The sequence below is a fragment of the Alligator sinensis genome, unplaced genomic scaffold, assembly GCF_000455745.1.
Source record: "Alligator sinensis unplaced genomic scaffold, ASM45574v1 scaffold630_1, whole genome shotgun sequence".
NCBI classification, from domain to species: Eukaryota; Metazoa; Chordata; order Crocodylia; family Alligatoridae; genus Alligator; species Alligator sinensis.
The window spans coordinates 642717-657199 of NW_005842522.1; the positions used below are offsets into that span (position 1 = coordinate 642717).

General features: G+C 43.5%; 1 protein-coding gene across 1 annotated transcript in view; it reads right to left on the bottom strand.

The window, feature by feature from the left end:
- DOCK3 (dedicator of cytokinesis 3) overlaps positions 1-14483 on the bottom strand; it is a 590333-nt gene that overhangs the window by 204769 nt on the left and 371081 nt on the right. The window contains exons 11-12 of the mRNA XM_025213329.1: positions 12977-13037; positions 9952-10099 (exon numbers count right to left, since the gene is read on the bottom strand). Coding sequence (XP_025069114.1) covers positions 9952-10099; positions 12977-13037 — 209 coding nt within the window. The remainder of the gene's footprint in view (positions 1-9951; positions 10100-12976; positions 13038-14483) is intronic.

A 14483-nucleotide genomic window follows, 5' to 3' on the forward strand; every position in this document is an offset into this window, starting at 1 on the left:
AATTCCTCCCTGCCTCCCTTCCCTATAGCCGGGGTCTGTCAGCTCCAGGGTACACCACTCTAGCCTCCTCCCTCTGCTCCCTGGCAGACAGGCTGGCCCCAGTTGCAGGGGGGGAAAGGAGGGAAGAATTAACCCCTTCCCTGCCCACTCTGCCTTAATGGGGCCGTGCTGGCCAGTGTCTCTGCTAGGGCTGGTCCCTGCTCCAGCTACAGAGCAGAGGGGTAGGGTCAGCCCTGCGGCTGGAGCAGAGAGCCTTGCCCTGCCCAGAGAGCATGCCGGGATGCTGGGGGTGTCTGGTTTATCTTAAACCAGCAAGCGGTCTGGGACAGACATTGCATAAACTGGTTTGAGCCAAATTAGTTAAATCTGAAACTACATTCAACCAGGTTTATCTCAAACTGGTTTCAGCCATTTTAAACTCATTTATGTGCATTGAATGTCTGTTCTGTTACAGGTTTAAACCAATTTCTGATCACTTAAATTGTTTTATGTGTAATGTCTGCCCCTAGCCTGAGAAACAAGCAGGAAGAGTTGGGAGTCCTTGCAGTCACAGAACTATCATGTGACTGGAATACCAGAGACTTGGTGGGAGCTTGCATGACTGCAGTACTGTCATGGATAGATATTAAGTGTTCAGGAAGGACAAGCAGAGGAGGAGGAGTTGCGCTTTATGTAAAAGAGCTGTATGATTGCTCAGAACTCCAGTACGAAACTGGAGATAGGCCTGTTAAGAGTCTCTGGGTTAGGGTCAGAGGGAAAAGCAACAAAGGTGATGTTGTGGTGGGTATCTGCTACAGACCACCAGACCAGGAGGATGAATGGATGGGACTTTCTTCATACAGCTAGCACAGGTCTCCAGATCACAGGCCCTAGTTCGCATGGGGGACTTCAATCATCCTGATATCTGCTGGGGAAGCAATACAGCAGTGTGCAGACAATCAAGGAAGTTTCTGAAGAGTTTTGGGGACAACTGCCTGCTGCAAATGTTGGAAAGGCTGACTAGGGGCTGTGCGCTTCTTGATCTGCTGCTCACAAACTACAGCTAGCACAGGTCTCCAGATCACAGGCCCTAGTTCGCATGGGGGACTTCAATCATCCTGATATCTGCTGGGGAAGCAATACAGCAGTGTGCAGACAATCAAGGAAGTTTCTGAAGAGTTTTGGGGACAACTGCCTGCTGCAAATGTTGGAAAGGCTGACTAGGGGCTGTGCGCTTCTTGATCTGCTGCTCACAAACAGGGAAGAACTGGTCAGGAATGTAGCAGTGGATGGCAACTTGGGCAGCAGCAACCACGGGATGACTGAGATTAGGAATTTGAAGAAAGGAAGGAAGGACAGCAGAAGAGTAAGGACCCTGGACTTCAGAAAAGCAGACTTTGACTCTCTCAGGGAACTGATGATCAGAGTCTCCTGGGAGGCCAGTCTGAGGGGGAAAGGAGTCCAGGAGAGCTGGTCGTACTTTAAACAAGCTTTACTGAGGGCACAGGAACAAACCATCCCAATGCATAGGAAGACTAGCAAGTATGGCAGAAGACCAGCTTGGCTTAGCAGGGAACTGTTCAGTTAGCTAAAACAAAGAGGAAGTTTACAAGAGGCAGAACCCTGGACAAACAACTAGGAAGGAGTATAAGATTACTGCTCAGGTATTTAGGGATGAAAGCAAGGCGGCCACAGTGCAACTGGAGTTGTAGCTAGCACGGAACATGAAGGGTAACAAGAAGGGTTTTTTACAAGTATGTCAGCAACAAGAGGAAGATCAAAACAAGTGTGGGTCTTTTATTGAATGAGGGCAATCTAGTGACAGATGATGTGGAAAGGCTGGATGTGTACAAGTCCGCGGGGCCGGATACGATGCACTCAAAGGTGCTGAAGGAGCTGGTTGATGTGCTTGCAGAGCCACTGACCATTATCTTTGAAAACTTGTGGTGATTGGGAGAGGTCCTGGTCAATTGGAAAAGGGCAAATATAGTGCCCATCTTTAAGAAAAGGAAGGAAGAGGATCTGGGGAACTACAGACCAATCAGCTTCACTTCAATCCCTAGAAAAATCATGGACCAGGCCCCTTAAGGAATCCATTTCTAAGCACTTGGGGTGCAGACAGATGTGCAGCTCCCCACTATAATGGAGAACGCTTTGCAGGAAGTGCTCTGAGTTACAATGCCCCCCTCCTCCCCACCGAACAAACACAGGTTCACTGTTGGTTCCAGGGGGAGGGGAATCTAGCTTCTGGCTGGGAGCCTGCAACTGGTTTCCCCTAGCAACAGCCCCTCCTCCCTGCAACGCTGCAGTTTTCAGAACGGGAGGGGGGGAAAGGGAGGAGAGAGAGAGCTCATTTTAGGGGTTCCCCAGCCAGAGCTGGAGGGTGAGGTTGGTGAATTAGAGCCCCCCTACCTCAGGAGGGCTCCAGTACACCCACCCCGCCCTCCAACAGAGGCTGAAACCCCCCCAGACCAAACTCCCTCCACTTCCTTTCCCCCCTCCTATTCTAAAAACAGCTTTGGGCTGGGAGGAAGCGCAAACAGAAGTTACGGAAGATACTCTGTTTTGAAAGTCTTCATCTGACCTCTCATGCAATGAGGGTTCAGATTTTCAGCCAACTGACCAGTTTTTAAGCTGTCTGCAGCTGTGCACTTGTTTGGTCACAGCTATAAACTGCTTTCTGCGGCCAGATTGGGTGAAAATTGTCATTTCTGTCTGCACCATTGGAGGAGGAGGTGATAAGCAACAGTCAACATGGATTCAACAAGTGCAAGTCATGCCAGAACAACCTGATTGCCTTCTATTGTGATCCTGGACTCATCCTGCACTGGCAATAAGGTATGATTGGATCTGATGCTGGATCCCACTATCATGCCTTCTGCCATGCATGTGTGGCATGGCAGGAGGCATGACTGTGTGGATCACATGTCAAATCCTATCATGCCTTTACCTGAATGCCTAGTGGAGCTCAAAAAATAATCTATCCTCATCCATACCAACGCAATGCTGCAGCCAGCAAAGCAAACAAAACCCTGGCTTGCATCTACTGATGCATCACAGGCAAGACCCAGGAAGTCATCCTCCTACTTTACGTGGCCTTGGTGAGGCTGCAGCTGGAGTACTGCATCCAGTTCTGGGCTCCGCACTTTAGAAAGGATGTGGAGAAGCTTGAGAGAGTCCAGAGGAGATCTATGCACATGATTAAAGGACAAGAGAACAGGCCTTATGAGGAAAGGCTGAAGGACATGGGACTCTTCATCCTGGAGAAGCAAAGGCTCAGGGGGGGACTTAGTAGCAGCCTATAAGTACATAAGGGGCGTGCACCAGGAACTGGGAGAACATCTGTTCACCAGGGCACCCCAAAGGAAGACCAGGTCCAATGGTCACAAACTCCTGGAAGACCATTTTAGGTGGGATGTAAGAAAAAATTTCTTTAGTGTCTGAGTCCCCAGAGCCTGGAACAGACTCCCCCCAGAAGTGGTGCAAGCACCTACTTTCAACATTTCTAAGAAACACTTGGATGTCTATCTTGCTGGGATCATTTGACCCCAGCTGACTTTCTGCCCCTTGGGCAGGGGGCTGGACCTGATCATCTTGCGGGATCCCTTCCAGCCCTAATGTCTATGAAATCTCCTTGTAATCACCCTTCAGGGATGTGAAGACTTTATCAAATACCCCCTCAATCTTCTCTTCTTCAGATTAAATAATCCCAGTTCTTCCAACTGGGATTATTTACAATTTTCCTTGTAAATAATGTTTCCTAGACCTATAATAATTTTTGTTGCTGTCTTCTGGACTCGTTCCAATTGATCTACATCTTTCTTGAAGGGAACACGGCTATAAATTCAATGCAATATGCTAGTGGCCTTTTTTTTTTTTTTTTGCAACAAGACCATGCATTTGATTCATATTTGATGTGCTATCCAACATAACCTGCACTGTGGCAACATGAGGACTGGCAAGGCAATGGTATACAACTTCAAGCATTTTGCTCCAGCAGTTGAAATGTAGTATTTCTTTTTGAGTTACTATGGAAAGAATATAAATGTGTTACAGATTATGTAAAATTTAGATGCAAAAGAAACAGAATATATATATATCACAGGAGGAATGAAAGCATTGGATATTATGATGCATATAACAACTCAGATATGGTACATTAAAAGGCATAAATTAAATGATGCAAGAAACCCTGAACTGGCCTAGAAAAAAGTACCATACTGAATGTTACTGTATCTCACCTTTAACTTCTGTACTTGTTTTCCCTTAAGTATTATATGGTGGTTTAAAAATAAAACCAAAAACAAAACTCACAGACCATCAATTGGTGTCACTTTTAAAGATTATTTCAAATAGTGTATCATTCTGTACGTGATGGTTTATATTCTAAACCTCAATACTTTTTAAGAGAGAGAATACTTCAGCCTGTGGTGGTCTCTCTGCCAACTGAAGAAAAAGAATTGGCTTTTTTTATCTTCAAATCTGATTCCTTTTAGAATTCACAACTTTTAAATAGGTAGACAATTTCCTGACACAGCCTAGCAAAAGGTTTTAAATTATATTGTGGCTCGTAAGGCTACCTCATGCCATCATAAATACACAGGGCCAGATTTCCAAGATATTTAGGTGCCTACCTGAATTTACAAGTATAATACCTTTTAAGAATGTGGCTGTTTGTTAGTAGTGTAGCCATACTGCCTTTTGTCTTGAGCCCATAAAACTGGATCTAAACAGCATGTATTTGAAAAGCATAGACAACTGACTGAAAAGGGCAGGAATAACTGAATCTATTAATATAGAATGTACTATGAGCTATTGCACATTATTTAATATTTTGCTATTTAAGGTAATCATGACACTGAGAACTGATGTGCATGTACTTAATAGATTCAGAGGCCCAGTTACACAGAATAAATGTTAAGATTGCAAATGCTTTTTTAGCAGATGCTGCAGGAGCATCAGCTCTTAAACCAGCGTTTCTCAATCAGAGTGCCTTATGGTCCTTTCAAGGGCGCCACAGGGGCTATACAATGTTAGCACTTCTAGGTGTGTAAATATGATTCACAAGCTGAACCCAGAGTTTTAAAATAAAAATCCATATTGCTAAAAACATTCTGACTGGTTGTGGTCTTTCTGAGTTCTTTGCAACAAAAAAACTTGTTTTCTGTAGTAAAAAACAAAATAGCATTAAAACAAAGAGATGGCAATTTCCAAGGGGTACCTCGAGTCTATCAAGGGATGCCTCACATCTAAAAAGGATGAGAACCACAAAAGCCTTACTTACTGTGACACCCAAATAGCTTACCCTGCATAGCATCCATCCTTCTTCCTACAGCTTGTTTCAACATGGCCCTTCTACAACAGTTAGCGTGTTGTATAGACAATATAGACTAATACATGTATATTTAAATCCCACACAAATCAACTAAAGACATCCAGAACTGCAGACAAATCATTTTGAAAATAAACAAAACTTAAAGCTATAAACCCCAAACTAAACATATATTTTAATCTCTATTAATGTCCCTAAACAACAAAGCAGCTTCAACCTTGAACATCTGAGATTTTTAAATTATAAATATTTCAGACTGTAAATGTGTGGAAGCAAGACCTAAATACGAATCCTTGCTGTTGCAAAACAGTCTATCAGAGGCAAAAGAGCAGCTCACTGTTGCTTTTAAGGTAATTAAACCTGCCAGGATGTTTTCAAAAGGTCTGTCACTCAGATACCACTATAAAAGAGAATCTGAACTGGAGGCAATATCAGTAGGAATGCTGAGGAAGAAAAAAGCCTTGGATAAGGTGTTTGGGGGTATTAATTCAATAGCATGATTAGCATCCTTCAAAGATGAAGACAGACTGCTCATGGACCTCCTGTGCACAGTGATAGTCTATGAACAAAGCCAGCACACAGAGGGAATAACTGCCAATGTTCTCTATTTAATTAACCATCAGAAAGCAATACTGATCCAATAAAGCAGCCAGCCTCTGTAAGCAATTGTGAATGGAAGCCAAACAGACAATTTAAATGCAGCTTGAAAAATCTGGCAGATTCAGTTTGAGCAAAGGCAGTTGATGCCACTGATGCTAAAATTAAAAGTAAGCTACGCGTTCATATTCAGTTGAAAATGGAACATAAATCCATGAACTTGATTGAACTACAGAAACTTTATTGACCTTTTCATGCTGTTATATCATAAATCATAGAAAAAAGACCTGGAAGGGACCTCTGGAAGCCATCTAGTTCAACCCCCTGTCTGAGGCAGCAACATCTGTATTCAAACCATCCTATAAAAATCCTTTGTCTCATTGGCAATCCCTCACAGTCAAGGATGATTGTCTTCCATGACTGCTTTATCTGTGCGTCTGAAGATGGCTGACAAGATCAATCCAGGATTGACTGGTTCTACTGTAACTTGGGCATGTGTTTCCATGTGGGGTGGGTGGCTCTGGATTTTTGGTTTGGTCCGCAACATGCTGCTCCAGCTTTCCATCTCCTGTTGTTATCATAAGGTTTCAAAGTACGGAGATCCTTGCAGCAGACACTTCCTTCATTTGGGGCGGTCCTGGACAATAGTGTCTCATGTGTTGATGTCAGTGTTGCATTTTTCTAAGTTGGCCTTGAGGATGTCCTTGAATTGCTTTCTCTGCCCTCCTCTTGAGAGTGCACCTTGACTGAGCTGGGAGAATAAAACTTGCTTTGGGATTCTGGATTCAGACCTCTGGATGATGTGGCCAGCCCAGTGAAGTTGATGTCAGATGATCATTGCCTTGATGCTCATGGTGTTTGCTTGTAAGAGGGAACTAACATTGGAGTGTCTGTCTTCCCACTGAATTCAAACAATCTTTTGCAGGCAGTGCTGATGGTACTTCACCAGAGATTTGAGGTGTCTCCTGTATGTTGTCCATGTCTCATCTCCATACAGTAAGGTAGGGATCACAATTGCTTGATAAACCATGAGCTTGATTTCAGATTTGATGTCATGATCTTCAAACACCCATTTCCCCAGGAGTCTGAAGACTGCAGTTTCACACTTGAGGCAATGTTGGATTTTTTCATCAACGTCAGCCTTTTGCAAGAGAGGGCTTCTGAGGTACAGGAAATACTCAGTGTTCTCCAAAAGTCTCACCATGAATCTGAATTACCAGAGCTGGGGACTGCTTATTAAGAGCTTCTTGATGGAGCACCTTAGTCATCTGAATGTTAAGTGTCAGTCCCATTTTCTTGTATGCCTTGGTACAGAGGTCAACGATTGCTTGAAGATCGGTTTCCAAGTAAACACACAGGATCATCCACAGCTTACAGCATCTATGATACTGCAGGTTAATGACTGAAGTTGGGTGGTCTTGGTTTTGGCTTGGAGTCAGCTGAGATGAAACAGCTTACCATCCATTTGGTAGTTTAGCTGCACTCCAGCTGGAAGCCCGTTGGTGGTCAGCTGTAGCACCGTGGAAAGAAATATCAAGAAGAGTGTTGGAGGAATGATGCAGCATTGTTTGAACTCCTGTTTTACCTTTAAAGGGATCTGGGATAGAACTGTTACTGAGAACCACTACTTGCATACCGTCATAGAGCGGGTGAAGAATGGTGATGAATTTCAGTGGGCAACCATATCTCAGCAGGATCCTCCACAGAGCTTCTTGGTTGACAGTGTCAAAGGTTTTCATGAGGTCAAAGAAGTCCATGTAGAGAGGTTTATGTTGTTCCTGGCATTTTTCCTGAAGCTGGCGAGCAGTGAAGATCATATTGGTTGTGTCTCTTGATGTGTCTCTTGATGACCTCAACCCACACTGAGATTCTGGGTGGAGTTCTTCAGCAATGCGATGCTCTTTAGCTTGCTCATCTTGCTGGGATCCTATGTGGTCACCCCAGATAAAACCCCAGATAAAACATGGAGAAGTGGCAGATTGAGGTGTTGTGTCTTGTGGCTTTGTGAGGGTTGACTGTGTAAAATGATGATGACCCCAGCTGACTTCCTGCCTTTGGGTGAGGGGCTGGACTCAATCTTCCAAGGTCCCTTCCAGCCCTAATGTCTATGAAATCTATGAAGTGGAAGAAGACTGTTCAAGAGGGTTCTCACAATGATCTTTTCTGTGGTGGACAGCAAGGCGATCCCTCTGTAATTTCTGCAGTAGGACCTATCTCCTTTCTTGAAGACTGTCACAATCATGGCATCCCTGGGGTCATCTGGGATTTCATCATCATTTTACACAGTCAACCCTCACAAAGCCACAAGACACAACACCTCAATCTGTCACTTCTCCATGTTCACTTTTAAATGTGGAGCCCAAAACTGCACATAACTCTAGATAAGGCCTAACCAGTGCTAAGTAGAGAGGCACAATCTTCTCCTGTGCTTCTACTGACACATCCCAAAAGCACATTTTGGTTTTTGTGCAGCTGTGAGGAAAAGTCTTCTTTGTATTATGAATAACAATCAATAGTTCATTCTTTATACCAGTGCTTCTCAGTCTTTTCATTTTATTTATATGCAGTAGACAGGTATGTGGATCCACACATCCTCAAACTTTTGTGCCTTGTCTGTATCTCGTCATTTTTTTTTTCCAGCTTCTTTCTAAATATACCTTTTTTGTTTTCAGTCTTCTTTCATCCCTTTGATACTTTCCCACCTCTATTTAGCTTTCTATTTTTAACATGTTTGCTTTCTTGTATTTTTCTGGCCTTTCCTTGGTTGCTAGCCCAGCTACCCCTCCCTTTGCTAGCAATGTGGGTGTCCATCAGTGACTGTAAGCCTTGGCATGTGCTCGTGAAGCTATGTTTTTCATGAGAACATACACAAAGTTTAAATTTATGAAGCATTTCCTGGAATAGTAGTCCTGTATGTAGGAACTGTTCCTATGGTCATGTGAACTAGAAAACAGTTACAGATGCAGGGAGGGAAGGTGTTTTATCAAGGTGATGCCAAATGCTTTACCCACAGAACCTTTCTTGTAGGAAATCAAGGTAAATCTACAGGGTCATGGAGTTTTACCCACATTCATGGCTCTTTCTTTTGTCCCCTCTTCATGAAATCTAGGTTGCTATTTCTTCCAGGGATCCCACCCCACAGATGGAGAATACTACATTACCTATTTTAAACCCTTTTAAAAATTAAGCTTTGTAGTACTGTGAACACTATGAAAAAGTAGAACAACAGAAAAAAGTAGTGGTGTATGGATTCTCCTCAGTGATGTGTATTCAAATGGGTACTCTGAAAGAATCCCCCACCATGCAACCTGGCTGAATCATCATATCTTTAAAAAGGGACCTATATGTAATTTGAGTTTAGTTCCATATTTACCAGCTGTCTGGAAGCCACAGGAAAAAGCAAAAGCAGGTGGAACATTCCCTGAACTAACCCCCCATTTCTCTTCCCCTTTCAAAACAGCTTCCTTTTGAAAAGAAGCATCCCAAAGTAGGCTACAGTGGTTACTCTTGAAAGACCTGTGCATTAGCATTAGCAAGTCAAATCAAATCGTTTAGAACAGAGGTTGGAAACTTTTTAAGGCTGAGGGCTAGACTGACCCAGGTTGGGTAAGAGGTGGTGGAAGGGAAAGTGCTAGGACTCAGCTGCCACCACTACTGCTTTTCCACACTGAAGCACAGGGAGAGAAACTGCTGCCAAACGTCCTTGAACTCCATGTCTACAGGTTAAGTGCCATGGGCTAGATTCAGCCTACAGGCCACAGGTGGCTGACCCCTGGTTTAAAAGGTCAGAGAGCTCATCAATATAGGAGGCGCACATTTTATACATTCCTGAAAACGTTGTTACATTACTACTTTTTACACAAGAAGGAAGGCTGTAGAAACCTGATAAAGAAAGGGATTCATAAAAAACCTACCAATCTTTCCCATGGAATTCAGAGCTCAGTTTGGTTTCTGACTTGTGGTTCCAATGCAGTTATATAGTAATAAACTATAGAATACACAATGCACATATGTAATTTCTTTCCCCTTCTGGAATTACTCACGTGTAAACTTTCAGAACAAAATCCTTTTCTTCTTTCAGTTCAGAGATGGACTGAAGTACATCCATGATGCTCAATACTGCACAGCCATAGGGCCGACGGTAATGGAGATGTGGGGGACCCTTTTTTGAATCATTTAGCAGCATGCGACCTTAAACAGATAACAGTGGTTAGAAAGTCAAGTTTAGCCATTCCTTCTACTATCTTTCTGTTGTCTTTGTGTATGTGTCTATGTATACATTTATAAAATACAAACCATTGCGAACATGTTTCCATATATTGCCAACTCCCTCCTTTCATATAATATTATATATCATTTCATATAAAAGAATGTATATTAAATGCATTATGATGCCAATGGTTGTCAGTTTTCTTTCTAACACGAGGGAACATTTTGAAAAAGGAAACTACTTCAACTGAATACTTTTCAATTATTTGTGTCATTTTTTTAATGATCTAACAGTTTTCAAGAGCAGAATACACTATTATGATCTGGTCTGATTTCTTACATAACCCAAGCCACAGTATTTCTTCCTGTAATTTTTAAAAGAAGTTTAATAATTTGAGGATTAACTAAAGCATACCTTGTAGCAATATTTATAAGCCTAATTTAGATGGAACATTTTTATACAAGTGTATGGCACTGGATTCAGATAATGAAGAATTGATCCTTAAAATGCTCTTGCAAATTTAAGGATTTTTATTATTACTCACAGAAAAACATAACAAATCAATGGCTTCATTTAGACTGTATGAGCATTAAGAAAAATATCTGTTGCTGATACCCAGTGTCACTAAAAGCTGTGTCAAACACAATTTAACTGCACATATACTCCAACAAGCACTATTAATCCATGTTTCAGAAATGGTGGTTAGGCCTCAAAGTGACTGAATAACTCAAAACTTGGAAACATGAAAAGTATTGTGCTGCCCATTATTACATAAAATTCTTGCATCTGAAAGAACTCAGTAGAAAGCCTATTATTCTGATTAATTTATTGTCCCAGTGAGAGTTAAGTTTAAAAAAAATCTGAAAAAAACCTTGCAATAAAATATTATATCCTGCATAAATACAAGAAATACTACTTTAGCAACTTCTTAAATAAAAGATCAAAACTTATAATGAACTATCTCCTAACTTCTTGATGCTGGTTAAATGCATCCCTGCTATGAAATTTATTTCTTTTTTAATACTGTGAGTGTGCACAGCCATCTGGGGAGGTTAGATTGGGTTAAAATGGCGTCCTGATCCAAGGTAAGTTGGGATGGGAAAGGCTAGGCGGTGGGCTTGCATGGGGGGCAAGTAGGGTCCATGGGGGAGAGGGTCAGGAGAGCAGGTGAGGTCTGCAAGGAGGAATGGGGGGGGGAGCAAGCAGGGTCTGCAGGGGAGCAAGCAGTGTCCATGGGTGGATCAGGATGGCAGGCAGAGTCCATGGGGGGTTGGTGGGTCTGGGAGGGTTGGCTGGGAACAGAGGGGGCTCACAGAGTCCATGGGGGAGCTCTCTCTCCCCAGGACTTGGGGCTCTGTTTAGCCTCCCAACCCCCACATCCCCAGACAAACAATCTCCACTGGATAAACCAACATCCACCGTTCTGCCTGCCCCTCCCCCCACCCTGACTTATTTCCTTGGCTCCTGACACTGGTGAATGCTGGTAAAATTGGCTCCAGAATCAGCTTGCAGGATGGGGGGGTATGGTGGGCTTGATGTGTGGGAAGTGCTGGCTGATCTGCAGGGGCAGGCAGTGTCTGTTTGGTAGGGCTGTGTGAAGCTTTGGGTGGTGATTTGATTCGGAGGAGATTTGGCCCGATTCGGTGGCTGAATATCCGAATCAGAATTGAATCAGGGAACCAATTAAAAGGTCCGAATCTATTCAAAGCTCTCCAAATCTTCAGAAAACATTCGGAGAGCTTTGATTCAGGCAGTCCCCAGTGGCTGCAGCAGGGAGCTGCAGCCAACTCTGAGTTGGTAAGTACTAGGGGTGGGGGCAAAGGGACCACGGGGGGACCCAGCCAGCCCCCAGCCCCTGCCTGCTCCCCACCTTTTTTTTCCAAGTGTGGGAGCTGGGGTGGGCAGGGCATCCATTGCTGGGCTGCAGGGGATGGGCCTGGCTGATTCGGAGATTCAGGATCAGATTCGGCCAAACAGATTTGGGACAGTGATTCGAATCACCAAATCGAATCACTGTCCCCCAAATCGTCTGAATTCGAAGCGAATACTAGTGGCTTCGCACAGGCTTACTTTTTGGGGATGGGGGTGGAGGAGCCTGGATGCCAAAAATAGCCTGGTGACAGGGGGAAAGTAGAAAAAGTGCAGCCCTGGAGGTGGGGCTGGTACCTGAGCTTTTCCAGCCCGGGGGCTGTGTTGGGAACTGTACAGAAAGAGGACAGTTAGATTGGTCTAAAAATGGCTAACCCAATCTCAGTTAGGTGTACCTGGAAGGTACAGCTCACCCTTAGCTTGACCTAACTAGTGTAAAGTCCACACCAGAGGGAACTAACTTAATCAGGTGGCCATTTTTAATGTTATCTAACATCCTCCTAACCTCCCTGAATGTTTGTATGTAGCCTGTATGTTGAAAAGCAGCAGTAAATTGCCTGTTTTTGGGTAAGCAGTGGAAAAAGAGGCGTTTCCATTTATCCAGTAAATTATTTAGAAATTTGTACGTGACCAGGTACACTGACATCTTCTTCAGCAAACTGACTTTATTTCCATGCCCTGTCTTTTATTCAAAGTTAAAAAGGCTGCATGAGAACCCTAATATCTTTTATTTCAAACAGAGTATTACCCAATTCTCCTGCTCAAGATCAAGAAAAATCTCTGGCTAATAATTACTAAGTTGTATTAATATCCATTTCCATTACTATATTTGAATTTGTCTCAACCAAAAGTCAGGGTCCATACTTAAGCTTCTAAACTGGTTAAACTCATCATATTGTTAATTCAGTCCAAGCAATGTTTAAAAAACAACAATTTTAAATTCATTTTGAGGTAATATTTAAAAATGTACTTAATAAAGCATACTGTACCTATTCGAACTACATGGGCAACTATGTACAAGTCTCTCTTCATGTCCTTGCTGCTGAGATCCTAACAGATTGGGAAAGACGTAGATATTAAAAAAAAAGTAACATAACACACTTTAAAAACAAAGTGAGTTTGTAAAACTCCTCCCACACCCAAACCAAAATCCACAAGCAATGATCAGTAATACATACCAATACTTTTCATCTTTAAATATGCTACAAATAGGTGGAAGGCTGTTATAATTTTCATTTACATATTAGGAAAGAGAGAGGCTCTCGCTATGGACAACCATTCATTTGCTGTGGCACTTGGTAGTGCTACCAAAATACAGTGCCATGGGGGCATATAGGTGTTCCAGCCCCCTGGCTGGAGAGCTAGCTCTCCAGTCAGGAAGCAATATGGAGCTGCTGCTTTGGTTCCTCCAAGAAAGACTGTGAGCAAGCCCAATCACTGTCAGCCTGTCCTCTCCAGAAAGTTATCAGTAATCAGCAGCTCTCTCTCTATTCCTGTGAAAGCTGTGGGAGCTCTTTCTACTGCCACTGCAGTAGAGGGGCTTTCCCCACTGTTCCTATGGCAGCAATCTACCCACTCTTCCGAGTATCAAGGCTTCTACTGCTCTCTCTCCCTCTCCCCTTGAAAGTTGCGGGGTGGGTGAAAAATGGAGCGCAGAGCACCATGACTTCTGCAGGACTACAAGTAATTAAACATTACAAGTGGCTCTACAAAACGAAGCACTAGTTCTGGTTTCAAACAGATACTTTTCTGTAGCGCTTGGGTCATGCTGTAGTGCTACAGATGCATACTGGCATGCTCACATTTTGTAGTGCTACAAGGGCTTTTGCAGGGTTTCAAGTCTGACAGCTGCTCATACCCTTTGTTTTGGGTAGGGAAGTGCTATAGGAGATTAAATCAAAGATCTACAGCACTCTACCATATAAAAAAATGCACAGCTCTGTGCAGACTCAGTAGTGTAACTGAGGGGAGGGCAACCAGAACACTAGCCACGGGCACTACTTTTGTTGGTGTGAGGAGCACACAGAAATAGGTGCTCCTGATGGCACCACTGCCGTTGGTACTGAGGCAGCTAGCACTGCCCCATGCCTTGCACCTGTCCCCACTACACCTCCGCATACACAGCATGTCCTAAAGAGCTTACAGTCTAAGTGAGCTTGCAACCTAAAACTTCACTCCCTCATTTCACTGGATGGAAGGCCAGGAGACATGCATCTAGCACTTTTCTAGATACTGGGTGCATCTACACGAGATGCTTTACTGAGCAGTAGCACAGTTTACTGCACAGGAAGCATGTGTCTACAGGTGTACACGTTTACTGCACAGTAAACCTTGCTAATCGTGAGTAAATTTGCTACCTACAAATGCAAGTAGCAAATTTACCTGCAATAGTTATTGCGCAGTAGCGCTTGTGTGGATGCCTGATTGGCCACCAGGGAGTAGAAGATTGCTCCCTGCCCCCGGGAGTTGCCTGCTGCCAAGGCAGGCTCCACCATG